General features: G+C 42.0%; 1 protein-coding gene across 5 annotated transcripts in view; it reads right to left on the minus strand.

The window, feature by feature from the left end:
* Positions 1-5,456: 5,456 nt before the first annotated feature.
* PKNOX2 (PBX/knotted 1 homeobox 2) overlaps positions 5,457-23,678 on the minus strand; it is a 346,894-nt gene continuing 328,672 nt past the window's right edge. For 4 of the 5 annotated variants that reach the window (XM_078147126.1, XM_078147127.1, XM_021000679.2 and 1 more), the window contains 3 exons: positions 10,192-10,268; positions 8,947-9,125; positions 5,457-7,770 (listed from right to left, as the gene is read on the minus strand). In XM_078147126.1, coding sequence (XP_078003252.1) covers positions 7,541-7,770; positions 8,947-9,125; positions 10,192-10,268 — 486 coding nt within the window. In that variant the 3' untranslated portion in view covers positions 5,457-7,540. The remainder of the gene's footprint in view (positions 7,771-8,946; positions 9,126-10,191; positions 10,269-23,678) is intronic. The other variant, XM_078147125.1, reaches the window with a different exon arrangement.

A 23,678-nucleotide genomic window follows, 5' to 3' on the forward strand; every position in this document is an offset into this window, starting at 1 on the left:
GAGTTGTATGGTCTACATTCATCCACAATTGTAGACCCAGTCTCAATGGAGATATCTCACACAGGTCTCACCTTGGGCTTAGGTACATCTATAGATGGATACCTATATGGTATTTCAAGCATTTCAGGAAGTTCCCCCTTACATACCACCCCTAACCCCAACATCTCCCCATACCACTAGTTAATGCCTGAAATCACACAATTGACGGTTAAATGCTTTAGAATTACACAGGCATTGTAGGGGGTTTGGAGTTTGGATATCTGTACTAGATTCCTGATTCTGGCATTTACTATCCATATGATCTGGAGAAAGTCATTAAATTTCAGTTTCATCTGTAACATGGGCATGTTAACAATTTACTACTGCTTCACAAGGGTGTTGTGAGGAAGTGAAATCAATGTAATTAGTATAATTAGCTTACTACTTTGATCCCTGTTAAAGTGAGTATATCCTTGAGAATAGGTATACTCAGGGGTTTAACAGTTATTCACATTTTAGTATGAATCAGCGCAGATTTAGAGCTAGAAGGGAGCTCAGCAATCATCTAGTTCAATAGCCACATTTTATAGATGAAGAAGCAGGCCCAGAGAAGTTAAGCTCTTCACCCATACACAGGTAGTATTAATCTGAAGAGCTGGAATTAGAAATCAGTTTCTCTGCTTCCAAATCCAGGGCCAGATCTCTTCCCCAGAACAGGTTTAGAGGAGAAGGTGTGGGAGGACAGGGACAAAAGAGAACAACATGGCACTGATAAGGAAGGTCCATAAAAACTGGAAGAGGTCTCAGACCTGGGAGAATAGGAAGTCAAAAGCTAACCTCAGCTCATCATGCAAATTTGCAACAGAGCTAAGTGATAAGCTAAAGTTAGTGCATCTGAGGTGAGTGTCCATCCCTACCCCCTCTACCTATCACAGACTTGCGTCTTTTGAAGTTATGAAGTTCAGGAGTTAAGTCAGAGGGAATGTCTAGGAAACCACCAGCACCTCCCGCAGGTGATAATTCAATGGGAAAGGGAGAGGTTTGGAACTAAGAAATTTGCTCAGGAATATAGCTTCTCTGAGTTCCCTCCCTTCACCCCACTCCTAGGGAGGGAGGACATATAAGGTGTCTAAATAAAAGGGTATCATCCCAGCAAGACCTGAGAAACTGATGGACTGATGTCCAAAGCAACTCACTGACCTGGCCCAGTGCTTCCAACTAAAGAGCCAACCTGCATGCACATCCCTGAAAGGTACTGTGTTTATACTGGAAACAGTGCTAGGCTTTTGGAGACACAATGAAGGGCACCTATCTGAGAGGTGCCATGCCAGAGTGAGTGAGCAGGTAGTAACGGTGGGATGAGGGCAAGCATTGAGACTGAGCAAACCATGACATTCAGCCTCCTCTTGGCTGAAGACAAGACCAAAATAGGTCTTAAGAGTTAGGCAATTGGGGGCAGCTAGGTAGCACAGTGGATAGAGCACCAGCCCTGGATTCAGGAGGAACTGAGTTCAAATCTGGCCTCAGACACATAACACTTACTAGCTGTGTGACCCTGGGCAAGTCACTTTTTGCCTAGCAAAAAAAGTTAAGACAATTGGCAGACACCCACCTGGATGGTTTCTGAGGCCCTGGAAAAATTAGTGAGGTAGAGTATGAGTGTAGGTTTTGGAATCAAAGGACCTAGGTTCAAATTCTAGCTGTTTTTTGCTACGTGTGTGACTTTGAGCAAATCTTTCATCTCTCTGGGGACTCACAGGTTCTTATTAGCTGTATGAACCTAGACAACTCATTCAATGATTTGGCCTCAATTTCTCCATATGTAAAATAGAAATAATAATAATAATACCTATTTCACAAGATTGTTTTTAGGATTAAGATAGTACATGTAAAACTCCATACAAAATTTTAGCTATTATCATATCTGGGCAGTGATACTGTGTGACCTTGGACAGTTACTTAAACTCTCTGAGCTTGTTTACTCATCTGTAAAATGGGTGTAATAATACTCTCATCATCTACTTCATAAGACTATTATAAGGAAAGTACATTATAAACCCTTAAGGTACTATATTAATGCTATTTTTGTCTGAAATGGCTGGTTGTGATAAAATGCACATCATTTTGGAAGGGCTGTAATGGACGCAAAAATTCAGATTTGCTTAAAAATAACAAGTGAAAACGGAGATATGCACACCTGAAGGGAGTTGTCCAAATTAGGCTTGGGGTGTAATGAGATGCACAAAATTTTCCAGGAGTATAATGAGATGCCAGAAGCCACAACACTTGTCTGAAAAGGAAAGGGTGTAAGGAGATGGTGCACACCTGAAGGGAATTGTCCTAAGTGTCTAGGTGTAATGAGATCCAATTCTTGCCTGATAATACAGGCTGTAATGCAGACACCTGAAATAAGTTGTCTGAGTGGACCAAGTGTAATGAGATGCACATAATTTTCTGGGAATGTAATGAGATGCAAAATAAATCAAACACTTGTCTGAAAAAGAAAGGCTGTAATGAGATGCACACACCTGAAAGGCATTGTCCTAAATGGGCTCAAAGTAATGAGATGCATTGAATTTGCAAAGGAACAGAATGAGATTGGTCCAGGGGAAAACTGAAAATAGCAGCGTGTGATTAGAGGCACACACCGGAAAGGGGTGTCAGGCACTGCACATACTTTGGAGGTTAGGGGAGGAGCCAGGGTGCAGCTAGACAGAGTTCTTTCCTATTGACCTGCCAGGCCTGGCTGCTGGCCTTGGGCCTATGGCTCTCTGCAAAGTCACTGAGGGCTAATCTTGGGTGGGTTAGGCTCCACGTGACAGCTGTGAAGAAGGCACAGTATCAAAGCAGGAATCTAAAAGGAGGCTTCTGAAACGTCTTCTATAGGAAGAGCTGAGAGTAGATATTGCAGCAATGTTAGAAATGCAAGTTCTGGATCAACAATTGCAAAGGAGTCTAGCTCAGATGGAAGTGCTGACTGTGGTGATCCTGACCACAGCAGAGGCAGAAAACACACACAGAGATGAAGGGTCTGTAATGATCTCTCCAAGACCTTCTATGAAAAAGAGGATTTCAAGCCTATAAGGTCTCCCCTGATGGGAGGGGAGAAGTCGTTTTCACCAGTTCCCAGAGATAGGACTATAACATCATCATCATCATCATCATCATCAATAGTAGTAGTAATGCTGATGCCTTTCATTATTAGAGTGCTATACAAGTTACAAATAATACATTTCCATTCGATTGTGAGCTCTTTGAGGGAAGGGCTGTCTTTTGCTTCTTTTCATATCCCCACAGTGTCTGGTGCATGGTAGCTGCTTAATAAATGCTTATTGACTGACAATAAATGCTTGCCAACTGGCATTTCTGTAGAGTTTTGAAGTTCACAAAATACTTTCCTTTGAGGCAGGTAGTGTGAATATTATGCTCTCCATTTTACCGACTAGGTCTCAGGGAGGTGAAGTGACTGATGACTAACAAACGTGTATGCACTGGAGTCAGCTTCTTAGCCGCTATGTTGTTTGTCTTCTTTTTTTCTAGCAATGGATGGGAACAGGGAAATCATTACTCTCATACAGAGTGAGGTGCACGTGGCACCAGCCATAGGTTGCTAAGTGCTGAGGAGAAATCAGGACTTGAAAGAAAAGCATGAGGGGTAGGGATAAGGGGTGGCCTGATTTAGCAACATCCAAGTGGGGTGATAGGCAGGAGTCATGGGGGCTATTGCTATTCAACTGCTAGGAACAGTCATTTGAGTTGGGTAGGTTGGGCTGCCATGGCTATCCCAGGCCCTGTGAGATTGTTGTAGGAAAACGGCACCTTCTCTCCCCCTACAATTTGGGAACAAAGCAAGCTGAGGTACCTTCTTGCTGAGATACCCTGTTCTACACACTAAGGAACCACTTCTACCCTGAAGTTGCCCTTGAACGTCCCGTCCCCCAGGAGAAAGCTATCTTTTCTTCCTCATATTCCTCCTGGTACTTTGTCGGGAAATATCCTTTGCCCTATCAGGGAAAGGGAATCTGCAGCCTATACTCTCTTATGGTTGTCTGTGTACATCTTAGTACCCTTCAGAATATAAGCTCCTTGAGAGAAAAGGATGAGTCACATCTTTATAAGCCTAGTGCCTTGCACACAGTAGATACATGAGAAAAATTTGTCATCTTGAATTGAGTTGAACACAGTCCTACTTGGAAGGTAACATCTTGAATATATCGAGCTAGTGGCTTCCACCGTGTTAATAGTAATGTAGGGAGAGACTGCATGAGTGTGTGTGTGTGTGTGTGTGTGTGTGTGTGTGTGTGTGTCTGTGTGTGTGTGTGTGTGTATGTATATCTCCAATGAACTCACCCAATCTCACTGACATTACCACCTGTAAATCTTGAATTCATGGCTATGAAGTAAAAGATTTCTGGTATGGTACTGATCTGCCTCCCCCTTGTACCCCTGTGATGGAATCCACTCCCATCTCAGGAGCAGAGGGCAGTGGAGACCAAAAAAGGTGCCCTTTTCCCCTACCCCAGTAATATGATGCTGATAGATCAGGAATGACAGGGACTCTCTCCATTGTTATCACACAGTCCCTCTGCTTACTCCCAGAATAACAATAGCTCACACTTCTACAGTGTTTAAGGCTTTATAAAATACTGTCTTCACAACATCCCTGTGAGGTAGGTAGGGGAAGTATTATTATTCTAATTTTACAGAGGGGGGAAACTGAGTCTCAGGGAGGTGAAGTCACACTTGCCTAGGGGGTCACACAACTAGCTGGGGATTCAAAAGCCTCCTGGCTCTAAGACACATTCTCTTTCCACTATTCCTCACAGCTTACAGGAAACGGCCCCTTTGTACTAATCACCCACATGAGTGTCCTGGGGTCTTTCTCTGGAAAAAGATGAGAAAAGATGAGATAGGGTCACAATCAGGGAGATGCAGTCTCCTCATTTACATGACAAGCAACAAAAAGTCACCTAGCTCATTTCAGGGAGAAAAAGAGGGGCAAGTACCACTGTGTCCCCGGAGTAGGTGGTACTTTGCAATTGCTGAGGAAGCATGGGGGGAAGGGGAAGTGTGCGAAGTGATTTTCAGGAAAAAACTTCCATTGCTGGGGGTGGAGTATGAAGAGTTGGAAGGTAGTCGTCCTGTTGCTCTGGCTTTCCTCTTGTCAGTTAGTCAGCTCACATTTATTAAGCACCTACAAAGTGCTAGGCTTCAGGAAGGGGGTTTTTGCCTCTCCTTGTATCCCCAGTGCCCAATTCATAGTAAGCAATTAATAAATGCTTTTCACTGATAGACACATCAGGCAACAGTTTCCCGATATGACCGGTCTTTCTTGCCACCCCACCCCAAACACCCCCAGCTCCCAATGTTCAACGCTCATTAGGCTAAGGCCTGCCAATTTTACCTCATTTCAAAAGGCACAATGTGTGGGAAGGGAGGGAGCAGCATCAGTAGACAAACAAAGCTGGCCAACAAGGTTAAGATAGGTATTAAGATTTACTGAAAACTCCGCCTTCATGTCCAGTATTTGTTTGGTGGATACATCAGAAGAGGGTTGCATAACATTAGGCAGGGAGTGGGAAGAGGGGCAGGGTTGGGGCTATGTGTATGTAAGAGAAGGGTGGGAGTGTCGGGTCATGTTGTTGATGGGAGGGTATGTGTATGTATGTATGTATGTATGTATGTATGTATGTATGTATGTATGTATGTATGTGTGTGTGTATGTGTGGTGTGTGTGTTTAACAAGGAATATGAACCAGAAAAAGAAATGTATTTTATCCCACTGCACATTGCAAAAGTCTCACTCCAAAAAAGCTAGACTTTCTCTACCTATGGCATCAAAAGGGAGTAAAAAAAGATTGTTTGGATCACCCAGATTATAAATAAGGTTATTTGTTTTTCAAAAATCCCTATTAAAACATTAAATATCAGCTCTTCTGGGGGAGAAATACATTCATTTCAGGGCGGTCTCAGGGAAGTGACTGACCGTCCTACCAATCCGCCCCCCCCCAAAAGTGTATGTGTGGGGGAAGCTAAAGGCCCAAGGTTCTCCTCAGGCTGAGCAACAACACAGCCACCCACATCCTGCTGCTGAAGATGTCCTAATGCACAATTTACAAATGTAATTGCAAGTCCATTAAATTAAATCCCATGGAAAACACACGTTATGTTCAGTTCTGCCATTCACAGCCATGGGGGTAACAAGGAGGAGAAGGAGAGGGCCACACTCACAGGCCTGGAGACCAGGAGGGAGGGTGTGAGGAGCAGGGGAGAGAATGGGGAGGTGAGCAGAACCTGTCCTCCTCCTGAGAGCCCCAGCATCTCCAAGTGGGACGTATATTTTTGGTAGGTATGGGGAGGTGGAAGGAGCAAGGTTATGGCTCCCTTTTCTCTTATCTCTCAATAAGCCTGGAGACAAGAGGGGACAGACAGCATCTTCTCTGGCCTCCGGCTCCTCCTTCAAACAGATCCTTCTGCTTTCATGGGGTGTTAAGTAAGGGTGACAAGCCTGATCAGGTTGGGCCAGCCTATGGAGGGGGCCCTTCTTACAGTGAGCTAGCCAACGATGTCTTGGGCTGAGTGGAGGGTATGGACAAAATCCAAATCAAGCTCACCCCACCCCATGCAGGTCCATATAGAGTTGGAGCACTTAAGAAATTGACCAACTAAGCACCAGGTGGTTATCTGAGACCCCCATGTTTCTGTTGGATCTGCAGTCTTCTGAGCCCAGGTGGAAATGGTCATGTACCCTACCTTCTTATCTTCTTGTGGACCCTGGCCTGGGTTTTGCTCACTGCTGTTGTCCTAGAACTAATCCAAGCCAAAGGAAATGTTGTTTTTCCTTCCATAATCTGAACCTGTCTTTTACTTATATACAGCTGTTTTCAGTAGAGTAGGTGAGTCCCCAGTGGGTGAGTCCTGGGCCAGAGTCTGCACTCACACAGGGATGGAACCCCTGGGGGAAGCTATCCCAAATCCCATTTGTCTGTCCAATTCTGAGTTGAATGCTTTGTAATTTCCAATTTAAGCTCCCACCTCCCCTCAATTCTAACCCCTTGGGCTAATGCCATTGGTCTCTCCTGACCTCAGGGGAGTCAAAACATCCTTGGTATAGAGTCCAAATACCCTTCAGTCTCTCTGTTACCACCCCCCTCCCCAATTCCTTTCTGGGAATGGCCCATCCCATAAACTGCACAGGGAGAGAACAGAAAAAAAAAACCCAAAGCAGTCCCTGGGTCCAGGGCCTGTAAACATGAGTCCTTCACTTCAGTCAAGGAGTCTGTAAGTGCCCCCCAATTGCCAAGGCTCCATCCAGGTCCACTCCCTTGGCTTGCTGGACTGGTATTTTCCAAATGGAGTCCTCTACAGTTCTGGGGAAGGGGGGCTAGGATCTTTTTGAAGCTTGCTGGCTGGGCAGGGGCAGGGGAACTTGTCTGCAATTGCTCAGGCTGCTGATTCTGGGAGGTGAGGACCACACTTTCTGCAGGGGGCTGCCCACCTGTTCCTTCCCTCCCCATGCCCTTGCCCCAGTGGGGGAATCAGCGCCAACTAGCCCCCTTGGCTACTCCAAAGAGTCACTGTGTTCCAAGCCCAGGTCACTGACATTCGTTGTCTGTAGCTCATCAGTCTCCTCCTCCAGCTCCTCCTCCTCCTCCTCTTCCTCCATTTCATCTTCATCCTCTTCCTCCGTCCCATCCAATGAATCTTCATGTGCTGCCATCATTGCCTGCTGCATGGCCATGGTGGCATTGTCTGAGGACAGGGACTGCAGATTGTCCAAGTTGATAGAGCCTGTGGGGGATTGGAGAAAAGGGTAAAGGTCAGCCACAGCAGCAGGGAGAAGGTCAGGAAAATGTCCATTCATTCCATCATCCTATACACCTATACCTATACCTATACCTATACCTATACATATACTTACATGCACACATACATATATATGTATATATGTATATATATATATATATATATATATATATATATATACATACACACATACACACATACACACACACACACACACAAATGCAGAACAGCAGCAACACACTTCTATAGCATTTTAAGGTTTACAAAGTGCCTTCCTCACCATAAGCCTGTAAAGTAGGCAGGGTCAGTGTTGTTATTCCCAGTTTTGAGGTGGAAAAAATTGAGGTTTGTAGAAATTGAATGAATTGCCCAGGGTCATACATTTAGTGTCAAAGCCAACACTAGAATCAGGTCAGGGAATCTTCAGACCAGTAAATGTTCTTACACTATTCTATACTGCCTTGATCTAACATACATCCTTTTAAGAGGACCATACACCATACATAGGGGCATACGTGAATGCCACATGACACATCCTTTGCAGGAAACAGGGTGTTTCCTGCAAAGAATCATCTTTGTATGTCAGCAATAAAATTTCTGGATCATTGAATTATTCATTGTGTATTAGGCGATGAACAATTCTGTGTGTGAGTGTGAGAGAGAGTGTGTGTGTGTGTGTGTGTGTGTGTGTGTGTGTGTCTATGAAGGGAATGATGGGTGTAACTGGGAAAACAAAGCTCTTTCTGGTCCCCATTCATAAGCCAGCTGCCACACTATTTGTAGACAGCCACAGTTTCCAAAGAGTAGCTTGGCCACTGAGGGTGCTCAGCAATTTCTGACCCCCAAAGTATCTTTAACTTTTGTAGTGATGTTGTACACCTGCATTCTCTCACTGGCTCCTTCCAACAAACTCATCTGACAGATTAGGAAAGCAAAGCACAGAGGCAAAGTGACTTATCTAGATATATGTAACAAGGAGACAGCAGAGCCCAGCTTTCATAACTTTGAACCCAGTATGCTTTTCACCAAACAGACTATATTTTGAGGTCTCCATATCAAAATTCCCACCAGGCATACAATTACATATTATAGTCTGTAGCATCCAACGTCTAGCCCTCCTTAACAGGACATCCCTCCGTGGACTTGGTCCCAGCTCCTTACCATCAGGATTTGTACCTGGAGGCCCCCCCTGCTGCTGCAGCACACCGGCAGCAATTGAGTTGGGCCAGAATCTTTGGGTGGGCCGGTGCTGAGACTTGATCTTCTTGGCTTTGGGGGCAGGGTCTGGGTTGCTGGCATCAAGCATGGGTTGCAGGATACGCCTTCGGGCATTGATGAACCTGCCCACGGCAGAGGTGAAAACACAGTTATTTAATGTGTGTGTGTGTGTCTATATACAAACAATATATACAGATGTGTAAGCACAATTTAGGATATGGAGAGTGGGAGAATGGTTGCCAGCTCCATTAGAAGGCCAGAGGGGAATGGGAGGTAAAAGGAGAATAGTATTTGAATCCAAGAAGAGACTCAGGCCCAGAGAAGTGTGGTGTTTGATGACGGAGAGCAAGTTCTCTTAAAGAGCCTAGGGTGCCACCTGATCTTTGGAACTCCAAAAGGGTATCGGGCTGTACCTGTTTGTTATATTTTGGTTTGGAATCAGGACTCTGGGAATGCCTGGGCAAGACAGAGACTGAAACAGCCTTTGGCCCCAGGGAACACAGGGCAGCCTACAATGCTGCCCACAGGTTCCCTTAACAGGCTTCTGTCCATAGGTGTGGGGCTCCAAGGACCATGACTCCAGGGCTCCATTTTCTGTGGTTAGGCGCAGCCCAGGAGATAGAGAAGGTCAGCATGGCCAGGGCCTTAGGGTTCTTGGTACCATCAGCTCCAGAGAGAAATCACTTTCTTTTCTACTCATTCTCCTGTGTTTCCTGGAGGCTGCTGTATCTTTATTTAAATCCAGTACTGCTTAAGAGCAGGTGGATGGACTATATGGCCTCAAGTTCTCTCTGGACCAAGAATTAATTCTACTACTTTTGTCTATTTCTGGTGCTGAAGGGCAGTCGAGCTAAATTTCCTCTTAGGCAGAACCCAGATGATTTATTTTCTGCTACATTTGCCCAGCAAGGGGCGCTGAGGAGCTATAGATAGATGCTTTGGAGGCTGGAATGATTTATGGCTATTTTGGGTTTCAGGGCTGCATCAGGAGGATTAGGATGGCAGCAGTACAGGGGCTGGAGACAGAAGGTTAGGGACTGGGCTGGGTTGGGTTAAGGTTGGGACTAGGGTTGAGGATGAGTCAGAATATTTCTGATTGCTGTGGAGGTAGACCCCAACTAGTCTCTCTCTAGTTGTGCTGTTCTGCTGCCTGGGCAAGAGGTCCCTTGGCAGGTGACATCAACTCACCAGTTATTGACTTGTAAGAGGGTGAGGTTCGTCTGGGCTGCAATCTGCCTCTTCTCATCCTCTGTGGGATAGGGATGCTGAAATGAAACATGCCAGATTGAGCAAGTGAGCACAGGTTGAAGTCGAGAATGGCAGTGTGAGCAAGCAAACACTGGCTAGTCAGGAAGGGTAGCCGGTACCACATGTGGCCAGGGGCCAATGACTGAGGGATTTTACTTCCAAAGCAGGGCAGACTCTAAAGGTTGGAGGGAGTACCAGTTGTTTGGGTATGTGCCCTTTTGCATAAGATCCTATGCTGTTTGCCACTAAGTACCCACCCTGCCATTGGTGGGGTTCAGGTGATCTCCAACAAACCCTTACCCTGGTGACCTCAATGATTCATGAACAAGTCTCTGTGGGAGAGGAAGAGTAGGGGCCTGGGACCTAGATCAATTCAATAAACAGCTCAATAAATGTGAGTGTTGGAGAAGAGACAAGAGAAGTACAAGATGAGGTCCCTGTTTGTGAAGAGCTTACAAACCTGGTTTTCTGGGAGACAAGTTTTACACACATGGAACAGAAAAGCCTATGTCACCTAACATGAGGTGCAGGCAGTAGGAAGTGAGAGGAGGGAGAGGTTGCTATGATGGACTAGAGTAGTTGGAGGGATGTTCTCTGTGTCCACCATGCAGCCAGGTACCTGTTCCTGTAGATGCTATTGTCACAGCTGCTGAGGACCCAGAAAAGAAAGTTTTGGCCATCAAAGTCCTTGGCACTGTCAAATGGTTCAACTGACATCAGAAAGTGACATAATTTTATCAGTGGAAATGACTTGAAAGAAGATGTGTCACCATCTGCTTTGCCGCTGCACCCTAAGGACCGTTGGACCTTTCTGACTTGCAGCTGAAAATTTTGATGTGTTGTCTTCCTTATTGGAAGGAGCCCCTTGAGATCAGGGAGAGTCCTACTTTTCTATTTGTATCTCTAGTGCTCAGCACAATGCTTTGCACATAGTAAGTGATTAATAAAATTCTTCCTTTCTTCCTGCCTGCCTGATTGGAATGCAATGCCCCCTCATCTCCACCTAGCAGAATCCACCTTCTCTGACACAAGGCCTACTCTAATACCCCCAGCCACTACTGGCCTCCTACCAGAAATTACTTTCTACTTCCTTAGCTGTATACATTTTGTTTTCTATGAATAGAATGTAAGCTCTTTGTATCCTCAACACTTAGCAGCACAGTGCCTAGCACATAGTAGGTGCTTACAAAGTACTTGATGAATGAATGGAGGAGGTAAGATTTAGCTGGACATTGGGGGAATTAGAAAATTTTTATCGATCACTTCTGGGTTATAGCTATGTATGTCCTCTGGATAGCCAGGGGTCCTAGGAAATCTTCCTCAGGGAATCTATGAGGCAGAGTACATAGATAATTTCAGCCTACCCACTGTCCAGGACTAGACTGATGCCAGGTTGGTAACAATGCGGAGAGCTCTGAAGAAAGGATATGAGATCAGCAGCCCTGGTATTGCTCTCCTCACCAGAGACAAGACAATGACACATGTTCACTTGCCCTCAGCTTCTACCCGATGGGAACAATCAGGACTTTGTGTTGTTTAATTCACGGCTCTGACCCCAACAGCCTCACAGACTGAGATGACACTTATGATTCATACAATATTAAGGCTCTAACAAGGAAGAAATCACAGCGATGTCACAGGAGCCAATTTCTTTCTAATTGGGAAGGAGTGGCTCTAGGGCCCCAGAGGAGAAGCTTCCGGCTCTCCTGGGGAGCAGGGGAGACAGAGGCAGCTGCTGAACCCAAGCACTGAGTCCCAGGCATGGGACTCATTTGCTATGAACTGGGTCACGTTGTGAAAGAGCCAACATGATACACACTGAATGATATATACTTTTCTGAAGATGCTGCAGCCCTCACACCAATGTGAAATGCTCCATGGAGTCCAGACTCCCAGAGAATCCAGTAACTTCCCATTTCAGGGAAGTCCAATTAGCATACAACTACAAGAAACAATGAGATAGAACTAACTATTCAGGTAGTGAAAGCTGCGTTCTGTAACTTTGCTGTAGATCTATAAGGTGTCTACCACGTCATCACTGAATCATCATGTCACCAAATATTTATTAAGTTGCTCCATATGCAAGACACCGTGCTAGGGGCCTGGACTGATGCTCTCTACATAGCAGGCATTCAACTGATGCTTGTTGAATGAATGACTGGGGATTTAGACATGGCCTGGACACTCAAAGAACTTACAACTTGGTTAGTGAGACAGTAGATACACATATTAAAATGGCAACACAAAACAGTATATACAAAGTGCCCAGAGTTTGTTACAAACAGTAAGTGTGATTGGAGTTCAGAAGAGTTCAGAGTTCAGAGACTGAAGTTCCAAACTTCAGACTGGAGATCAGAGCTCAGAAGAGGGAGCTATCACAGAGCTATGGAACTACCGGTGATTTTACACAGAAAATCGAGCTTGAACTGGGCTTTGAAGGCTAGGTAGTAATTACATAAGTGAAAAGAGGGTATTCCAAGCATGAGGAATGTCAAAGGCAGGAATTCCCTGTGCGTTTGGAAACTCAAAGATAAACATCTCTTCTACTTCTAAATGCTGTTAAAGAAAACCATTCCCCAGCCTCCCTTGCACAAATAATGCTTGGTATCTTAAGGCGGATACATGTATACCTACATGAAAAAATGAGAAGCCGCACTGAGTCAAGAAGGCTGGACTTGCAGTCAGGAATACCAGGGTTCCAACCTTGCCTTTGGCATTTACTAGCTGTATGACCACAGGCAAGTCACTCAGTATCTCTCAGCCTTAGCCACTAAGACTTATCTCTTAAGTTATAGACTGATAGTGAAACAGAATCAATTTACACAATGAAAAAAGCAGATTCTTGACCTATTGATGCATGATATTCATGCACAGATAATATTTATATATAAACACATGTACATTTGTATACACATTACAGAATCATATCTTAGGGAAATGCTGTGAATATGGTCTACACAGATTTAAGTAAAGTTTTTGATAAAATCTTAGTGTTCTTGTGAAGAAGATAGAGATGGGGACCAGATATGAATACAATCAGATAGACTGAGCACTGGTTGGATGACCAGATTCCAGACAGTAGCTGTTACTGGTTCAATGTCACCATGGCAGGAGGGCTCCAGCCGAGCACACCAGGGAACTCTACTAACATTTCTGTCAATGACATAGATGACAGCATAGGTGGTATGCCAATCAAAGTTTTCAGCTAAGAAAGTTGGGAGGAACAGCTAACACTCTAGAGCCTGGAGAGCATTACATGGAATCTATTGAGATGAAATTCAATAGGGATAATAGGGGATCTTACAGCAAGGGATGAAAAAAATCAATTCCACCAATATAAGACAGGAGAGTCATAGATAGATGGTACTTGTTCAGAAGAAGACTTGGTGATTTAAGCAGACTGCTAGCTCAAGAAGAATCAGTAGTGGGACATGGCAGCCAAAAGAACTAATGTCATCTTCCGCTGCATTAGGAGCATCAGAACTTCCAGGAAGAGGGAGGTGATAATTCTACTGTACTCTGCTCTATCAGACCCATCTGGAGTACGACACTCAGTTCGGGGCATGTTGGTTTAAGAAGGATATTGATAAGTTAAGGAGTGCCCAAAGGAAGGAAAGTAGGCTGGCAAAGGGCCTTGAGCTCATGATATATGAAGATTAGTTAAAGGAATCTGGAATAGCTGTGTTCAGGTATTTGAAAGGCTGTCGTGGAGGAGGGATCTGACCTTGCCCCCAAATAGCAGAACTTGGAACAATGAGTGGAAGATACAAAGAGGCAAATTTCGGCTTTGATGTTCCAAAAAACTTCCTAACCACTAAAACCGCCCTAGCGCGGAATGGTGACCTCGAGAGGTGATGACTTGCTTCTCCTTGGAAGCTTTTCAGCCTGTGGCTGCACAAGCACTTAGCAGAAATTATGGAACAAGCAGGGAGTAGGCCTACCCAGCAGACAGCATGAGTATGGTAGCAACCTCCATCACAGTAACACGATGATACCAATGATAAGTAGCTTGGAAAGAATTAAGAGGTGATTGCACACATGTGATCTGAATGTGTGCTCTTTATGTGTGACCTCCTCTACATGTCCACCCTTTCCACTAATGTCACATATGTTTGTGGGAGAGAACAATCCAGGTTTATGGTAGAAATTTTTTGTTGCCACTTTTTTCCCATGACATTTCATTAAGTGACTTTGCTTTGGACTAACTGGGTCTTCTGGCTGCTAATGAAAAACACATTGGTAAGGGCTGATGAATTCTGGTTTTAAGGATGCACAGATTCCGTGAAACTGAGGGGGCTGTTACCTGAGTGACTTGCCTTGCAAGGTGCCCCAAAGCATTATATGATTAAATACTTAAAAGCTGTCAAAGAAGAACACAGTCAGATGCCATAGCCAGAAATGTGTTTCATCACATTTCCCTTCACATTTCCAGTACTACGTGAGCAGCAAGGGGTGGAAAAATATTGATAGAGAAGCTGGGCAGACATTTCCAGTGTTGCAAGACATCCACAACAATCTAGCTTGATTCTTGAGACAAAGTCCAAATAGCTCCTGGACAGCCCTAGAACTGAGGTGAGAAGGTTTTAGGACCAAGGAAGGGAGGAAAATTCCAACACTTCAACTCTGTTTTTTGAAGAACTTTTTTTATTGCCTTTCCTTTGGTGCTAATTGGGTTAAGACACAGAGGGAAGCTTTCAGGATGGAAAGAATCTTTTCAGCTTATAATAGAGGAATGGATTAATACAGATATCTCAAGCTGTAATGATTTAAGGAGTCATCTAATTCTGGAAATTCATCTCTGCCTTCCTGACTCTGTGTGTGACGGTCCCTATCTTTCCCAGACAGCTGTGCATTCTATTCTTAAAAGTCTGGTGAGCGGACCCTGATTCTAGCAGTGGCCTGAAATGCTAAAAGTTAGCCTGCTCCATCAAGTACACCTCCAGGTTCCCTATGACCAACATCTTGTTCAAGGACATCTTCAAAGTGAAGAACATCGAAGGTGAGGGCAAGTTTGACTGAATATCCCTGTTGTCCTGCGATAATGAATCCTTCAAGTGGAACTCTTCTTAGAAGTTAATATCCAGATATATAGTGTGGACTTTGGTGACAAGTTTTGGTTGGTGATAGCTAGTGTCTTATACAAAAATGATACTCTAGAATAGATGATGGGAGGTACAACCTCACAGATGATCAGCTATCCAGGGCTGACCTATTTGAGTATGTGATGAATGGCAAAGTACAAAGAATGAAGGAGCCTCCAGTTGAGCAGCCCCATGGCCCTCTGTCTGGTTTTGAAGTGGACTCCAGAGTTTACCAACTGATGAAGAAATTGACCTTCAAAACCTCATAGGCAGCCAGTCTTAATATAGGTCAAATTTTAGCTCTCTACACATAAGGCATGCTGTCCCCATTTCTGCTTCAAATTCCTTTCTGGTTTGTTCTGTGGGAGGCATCCCTATCAACTAAACCTTACTCAAGCCTGAATAGGACTTGCTCTTAGTACACTGTTCAACTTGTAGGGAAGGTGTCTACTCCTTGGCAGAAGTGATTCCCCACTCATCTTAATGACTTGGTGTCTTTCTTGGCTGGTTTGAACAAAATGAAAAACTAACTATGCACCCCAGTTTGGAAAGGGATTGGATAAAGATAAGCTTGAAGGTGCTTTTTATAATTTTTAAATGAAATGTTGCTTGTTTTGGTAGGAAAAAAATTAAAAGTTTAAAAAGTTTCATTATTGATTATTGTCTTTTAAAATCTCTGTGTGTGTGTGTGTGTGTGTGTGTGTGTGTGTGTGTGTGTGTCTGTCAGTCAATGATTATTGTTAGGAAATTCATTTTTAGCATCTAACCTAAAGTCTTCTTGCTGCTCCTTTAGTCCCTTTGTCTTCACTTATGAAGGCAACTACTTCATTATAATATATCTTTATTCCACATTCCACACATCTACCTCCCTACCTCTAGCCTTTCCCCATTCTCCCCGTCATTTTCTCTTCTTTTACCTTGCACTTCCAAGTCATCTCTTACTCATGACGAAACAAGGTTAAATTTGTCTTTGTCTCTTCCATCTTTCCTTTGCCTTTCAATGACTTCATGGTGCTGAGAGCGGAAAACTTTCCAGAGGAAATGGGCAATTTGTGCTTTTTGCATTTTTCTGAAGTGGAATAGGAATAGTGAGGGGTCTGAGCCCCTGAAAACTCTATGCATCATAGGATGCTACTATGCAGGGGAGGAGGGAAAAGGGGAAAGGATTTTCCCAAACCACTCTGGAGAAGTTCTCCTATGCTGGTGGGCCTACTTTTCATTGTTTAAAGTCTTAGTCTTTCCTTGAAAGAAATTTTTAAAAAATCTTTCATAAGAAGCTAGAAGACCTGGCTAACTAGCAATCCCTGATAGGCAGCCATTGATCTCACCTCCAAAACAAAGAAAAGAAAATCATGTCTCCTTCCTTGGGCACTCACCAAGGGTTAATGTGCCAGTGTCCAATAAGTAAAAGTGTCCAGCACGTAGCTTGTGGGCTGCATGTGGCCCACAATATTCCTGAGTACATACAACCTGAACCAGATTAAAATGTAACTGGGAAATATTTAACAAAATAAATAAAAATGCAATAAAGCATAGATAATATTGATACATGGTTTTCTAAGTCATTGTGTGGCCTGCAGGAATCTTTATGTATGGTTTAGTGGCTTCTGTTTCTATTTGAGCTTGACACCACTGCCATAAGCCATTATATTATATTATACAAAGACTATTACCCTGTAAAGAGTGACTTTCTTGATCTATATTATTCTTTTCCTCCTTCAAGGTCAGAGAGCAGCTTTCTTAATATTCTTCATAAAATCTTTAAATTGAAGTACAGGAGGTGACCTTTCTACCTTACAGAGATATTGGTCCACTCAAGTCACAGAATCATAGAATCAGAGTTGGAAGGGATCTCAGAGATCATTGGGATATAGTACAATGTCTAACTGAGCAACAATCCCTCTTCAGCATCCTCAACAACATTCTCCTCTAGGCTCAGCTTACGGACTTTCTGAATCTGAAAAATATGGGAGATGAAAATGATATTTAAAGTTTCTTCCAGCTCTAAATCCTGTGATACATACTAAACTTGAAAATCGTTGGGCTATTCTTGAATAGCTAAATGGACAAAAGATATGAATAGGCAGTTCTTAAAAGACAAAATCCAAGCTAGCAAAAGCCATATAAAAAACTGCTTCAAATCATTAATAATTAGAGAAATGCAAATTAAAACAACTCTGAGGTTCTACTTCACACCCATCTAATTGGCAGAGATGACAAAAAAGTAGAATGGCAATTGTTGGGGGGATTTACAGCAAAATGAACACATTAATGTACAGTTGGTAGAGCTTTGAATTTGTACAGCCATTCTGGAAACCAATTTGGAACTATGCCCCAAAAGTCATAAAAGTGTGCAATACCCAATGACATACTCCAAAGATAGCAAAGAGAGAGGAGAGGCATCCATACATACAAAAATATTTTTATCAGCTCTTGTTATAGCAAAGAACTTAAAACTAGTTGAGGTATATGAAAATGATGGAATACTATTGTGCTACAAAAAAATGACAAAAAGGGATAGTATATGTGAAACCTAGCAAGAATTTCATGCACAGTAAAGCAAGTAGAACCAGGAGAATAATTTATACAATAATAACAACGCTGAAAGACTTAAGAACTCTGACCAAAGCCATGACCAACCATAATTCCAGAGGACTGAGGATGAGGCATTCTTGCTGCCTTCTGACAAAGACGTGATGGGTTTGGATAAGGGTCTTTATTTTACTTGACTGCATATTGGTTACGTTTTTCTTTTTTTCAATGAGGATTGGGGGAAAGTGGGAGGGTGAGAGGAATTAGCAAAAGAAAAGAAAGTCATTGAAGCATTTTTTTTTAAATGCACAGAAGAGAACAGAAGGAAATACAGACAAGCAGGAAAGCTTTGTAAGCTACAAGTTGAATCGATTACAGTTAAAAGGAAATGGAAGCTGTATGAAATAGAAATTCACAGCTTCATATGCAATCTTCCTTTTCTATTTTTCATATGGACATGCTCCTTTCTTTGTCATTTATGTTCATAATAAGAAAAAAGAAATTTTTAAAAAGAAAAAAAACAAAATGAAATTACTGGACTCTGGAGTAGGTCTATAGACTTGTAAAATATTTGTACCTCTTATAAGCCACACTTTATTCTCTGATGGATGGTGATGGCCTTCATGTACCTTTGCTCCCTCCACCCCCACCTTACATACAAATATATTCCATTTTTCAAATGGACTTCATTTCCCTAACACCCTGGGATCCCTCTGTCTCCTGTGCAAATACACCAGGGACATTTTCTTCCAGCTCCTGTCACAGACTCTGTAGACTAATGGCCTCTCTCAGATGCTACTGTGTGGCTCATAAATCTTGATCTGTCCATTTTTCAAACGGTCTTCTCCCCACCCCCCTTTTAGGCCTGCACACGGCCTGGAATGCAGTCTAGTAGTTGCTAGGTTAGGACCCAAAACTAGAGTTCTCATCTCAATTCCAACAGTGCTGCTGTATAGCTTTGGAAAGAATTAAATCCCATATCTGAAATGGAATGGAGGAAAAAAGTGCCTCTTTCCCTAGAGGATTTTTGAGAGAGAGACAGAGAGAGAGAGAGAGAGAGAGAGAGAGAGAGAGAGAGACAGAGACAGAGACAGAAAGACTTTGCATTGTCTATCTTTTAGAGGTCAGAGAGCATTTTCCAGATATCATTTGAACATTTGGATGAATAAAAGCCAGTTTTGTCTTCTGGGATAAAAGAGAATACATCTAATTCCTTTTTCACTTCTTCAAATATTTGAAGACAGAGATCATGTAACATTGGTATTCTATTCTCCAGACTAGACATCACAATTTCCTTCAATCTTCCCTCATAGGACACAGTTTCTAGACCCCTGACTGTCCTAGTCATACTCTTCTGAACATTGTTACAGCCTCCTTTTAAAATGCAGTTCCCAGAACTGGACACAATACTACAGATGTTGTCTGACAAACCATACAGTATTGCAGATGTCATCTTATAAGAACAGCTACCCAGATTATACCAGCTACATTTATTTCTCATTTACCTGAATTCCTAAAACACATTATTTGTACCATGTCAGGTAGCACTTGATTATACACTGTCATTTATTGACCTCTCATTGTTTCACATGTTTATGTCTTTTCTCCTCAATTAAACTGTAAGCTCTCTCAGGGCCGGGTGCATATTTATTATGCAGGTACTCTCCTGTATACTCATTTATACTCTCCTGTACTGCTCATTTGGCAACTTGTTTGTTTGGTACACAGATCTTATCTTCCTAAAGAAACAGTTTAAAATGATGGTTAAATTCCACTGCTAGCCAAAATGAACTATTTATTTTTATTAAACTCAAGTACTAAGAGTATAGGCCTCCATTTTGAGTTTGAGGACTATGGAATACAAGAGGCAGGATGGGTTGAAAGGAATGTTTTTCCCTTCCTTCGCCGGAAGTAAGGCCATTAGCCCAAGTCAAATTTTGGAAAGAGGCTGTATTCAGGATCTTTCTATCTTCTTTTCTGAACTTCTTTCCTTGTCATTGTGCCCTGTTCCACAGATGCCTAGTACATCCAGGCTTCCTTAAGGACTTCACTATGGCAGCCCACTCACTCATGTGTACACACACACACACACACACACACACACACACACACACACACAGAGATATACATATGTCCATATAGGAATATATATGTATAAAATATATGAAAATCAGATACTGTCTGTGCTCTTTCTCTATCTCCTCATAGTCCTAACACTTCCAAGTACACATAGTAAGTACTTGAAAAATGTTTGTTAATTAATTTATAATAATTGTCCAATGAAATGTGTCAGGGCTGAAGTAAATACCAGGATATACTCAACATCCATTTGACATTGGGTTATATTAAAGAAGTGTGAAATGTTATAAATGAATAATGGTATACAGGCAGGGGTGTGCTACAGACAACTTTGATTAGAGAGAACAATTGGCAAATTTTCAGTGTGGGTATTTATACCTTGGAAATCAGATAATGATATAAATTAGGGTTTGATTTATTGTTTTTATGATGGTCTAGACTTAAGGAAGTGATAGAAAAAAATGTGAATAATGCAGATTAAGCTTAAAGAGTGTGGTGTATACACTTTCCCCCCAAAGAGTAGGTTGTTAAACACTTACCAGCAGCTCAGCCTTGGATATAAGAAAAAAGGGCAGCCTAGAAAGGACAACATCTGAGTTGCCATTATAGTGTGGAGTGTGCAAGAATGAGATTCACAAGCGTGCAACAAGGTTTATCCCTGCGGCAGCAGTCCAAGTTACAGTAAGCATTGTTAGAACTAGATAGGCTGAAGGTAGTGCTGCTAAATAAAAATTCATATACATATAATCTGTTCTCATACTTTACTTGTTTGTGCCAATCCCTGCACCGCCCCCCGCCCCAACACATAACACATACCACCATCATTAAGGCAAAGCAGTGAAATTTCACATAAACTCTTCAAGGTACATGTTACTCTTCTGTGGATTCCCCCCCCCCCTTCAAAGATTGCTATAAATACTCATTGAATGTGATTTCTCAGAGTGGGAGAAAAATAATGGGTGGAATAATGGCAGTATGGAAGAGACCCTGTCCTTCCCACCTCTCACAGTAGTCCTTCATCCTTAGTTCATATTATAATGCTCTAGAGTTTTCAAAAATTGTACTTTACATCAACTCCATTTTATTGATAAGGAAACTTAGGCTCAGAGAGGTTAACTGTCTGTAGGTGTAAATGATACTGTCAAAAAGAACCTAGAAAGCATTTCTAAATATTATAAAGCATTGGGAAAGAAACTGAGAACTTGAAACTTGTAGGGAGTGCTTTCCTCAGATGCTCACTAACTGTGTGACCCTAAGCAAGTCACTTAACCCTGTTTACTTCAATTCTTCTCCTGTAAAATGAGCTGGAGAAGGAAATGGCAAACCACTCTAGTATCTTTGCCAAGAAAACCCCAAATGGGGTCATGGAGAGTCAGACATGACTGAAACAACTGAACAACAAATTGTTTTCCTCACCGATTCCCACAGAAGACAATGGAATTAGAAAGCAGATTAGGGAAGTGAACAGCTGATTAAGAAGATGGTATCTGAAAATGGGATTTGGCTTTCTGGATCATGGCTAAACTATAAGAATAACAGGTTCTTAAGCCAGGATGGAACGTACTTAAGACATCATAAGAATGTATTTGTCAGGATTCTTGAAAATCTAATAAAAAACTAGAAAGGAAGACAGAGGAAAAAGGGGAGGGGTGGAAGAAAGACAGAGAGGGAAAGAAGGAAAAAGGGGGAGAGTGGGAGGCAGAGAGAAGGAGAGAGGGAAAGAGAGAGAGAGAAAGAGAATATTCACCATTCTATATACCACAATGAATAGCACAATTAAAATGCTGGAAGGAGAATAGTGATTGAGATAGCTCTCAGGAAACAAAAAATCCAAGGAAGGAGCCAGTAATGAGACCCACGGTCTAAGACGCCTTTATAAAAATTGACAAAGTATAAGTAACAAGTAAGATAAATCAGAGATCCTAATGTAGGCAGGCAAATTTGACCTCAGTGGTATCACTGAGACTTAACAGTATGATACCCAAATTAGGATATAGCTTAGGAAGATCACACTCTACTCAAAAGAATAAGGATAGGCAAAATCAGGGGCACTGGGGTAGCACTGTATTTTAAGATTTACTTATAGGTTCACAGGAGGTAAAGTGACAATTTCAATTACATAACATTAAAAAGTTTTTGTACAACAAAACCAATATAGCTAAAATTAGAAGAAAAGCAGGAAATGGGGGGAAACTTTTGCAGCAAGTTTCTCTGATAATGGTCTCATTCCTAAGAGGAACTGAGTCAAATGTATAAGAATAAGAACCATTCTCCAATTGATAGTCAAAGATTATGAATAGGCAGTTTTCAGAGGAAGAAATCCAAGTTACCAAAAATCATATGAAAACAATGCTCTAAGTCAATAATAATTAGAGAAATACAAATTAACACTGAGGTACCACATCACATCCATCAAACTGTAAAGTTGAGAAAAAAGGAAAATGACAAATGCTGTAGGGGCTGTGTACTTTAAGGCACTGTTGGTAGAGCTATGAACTGATCCAATTATTCTGGAAAGCAGTTTGGTACTACATCCCCAAAGCTATTATACTTGGCATAATCTTTAACTTCAGCAAAACTGTTACTAGGTCTATACCCCCAAGGGCACAAAGAAAAAGGAAAAGGAAATGTTTGTACAAAAATATTCACAGCAGCTCTTTTTGTGGTAGCAAAGAATTAGAAACTGGGAGAGGGGTTACCCATAAATTGGGGAATGGTTAAACCATTTATAACATAAGAATGCAATGGAATATTATTGTGCTAGAAGACATGATGAAGGGAATGGTTTCAGAAAAACTTAGGAAGACTTGTATGAACTGATAAAAAGTAAAGTGAGCAGAACTAGAGTAATTTATACAATAACAACAATATTATAAAGACAATTAACTTTGGAAGACTTAGCAACTCTGATCAACACAACGACTAACTGCAATTCCGGAAAAGTAATGCTGAAACATGTTTTCTATTTCCAGATAGAGAACTGATGGACGCAGCTGAAGCATATTTTCATCTATTTTTTTCTTTCTTTCTTTTTGAGATACCTAATGTAGGAATTTGTTTTGCATGACTACACGTATTTTGTAATGAGTTTCTTTTTAAATTTTCTTCCCTTCTCAATAGGTGTTAGAAGGGAAGGATGTGGACAAAGAATTTGGAAATAATAATAAAGTTGAATTAAAGGAGAAAAAAAGACATTGCTTTAAGGAAATACAGGAGTCAGAAGAGGGAAATATTGTGGAGAGGAGGTAGAAATGATATTATCATTGATTATAGGCCAACTGGATACAAAGAGGAAATAGATGACAAGTTCAGAGAACATCTCAAATCTGTCACAGAGGCATGATATTATAGAGACAGGGACATCAATTATCCAGAATAATGTGCTAGAGACCTCTCTGTGAAAAGCAGAGCAACTAAGAATTTCTTAGCTTAGCACCTTAAGTACAATTTAATTCTTCAAAAAAGGATGAGCCAACAAAACAGAAAGATGAACAAGGAGAAATTCTATCCTGGTTAACACTTTCACCAATAAGAAGGAATTCATGGAAGGAATAGAGGTAATATAAACTTTGGTGATAAATGACCACCTAATAGTCCAATTTAGAATTTGTGATAAAGTAGGAAATAATTTGATCTGTACTCTAAATTTGAGGAAAGCAGATTTCAAAAGGTTCAGAGAAAAGATCATTAATGATACCATGGCCTAAAATTCCATACAGGGTTTAAGGTTAGGGA

The sequence above is a fragment of the Phascolarctos cinereus genome, unplaced genomic scaffold (genome assembly GCF_003287225.1).
Source record: "Phascolarctos cinereus isolate Bilbo 61053 unplaced genomic scaffold, phaCin_HiC Scaffold_726;HRSCAF=1367, whole genome shotgun sequence".
Classification (NCBI taxonomy): Eukaryota; Metazoa; Chordata; class Mammalia; order Diprotodontia; family Phascolarctidae; genus Phascolarctos; species Phascolarctos cinereus.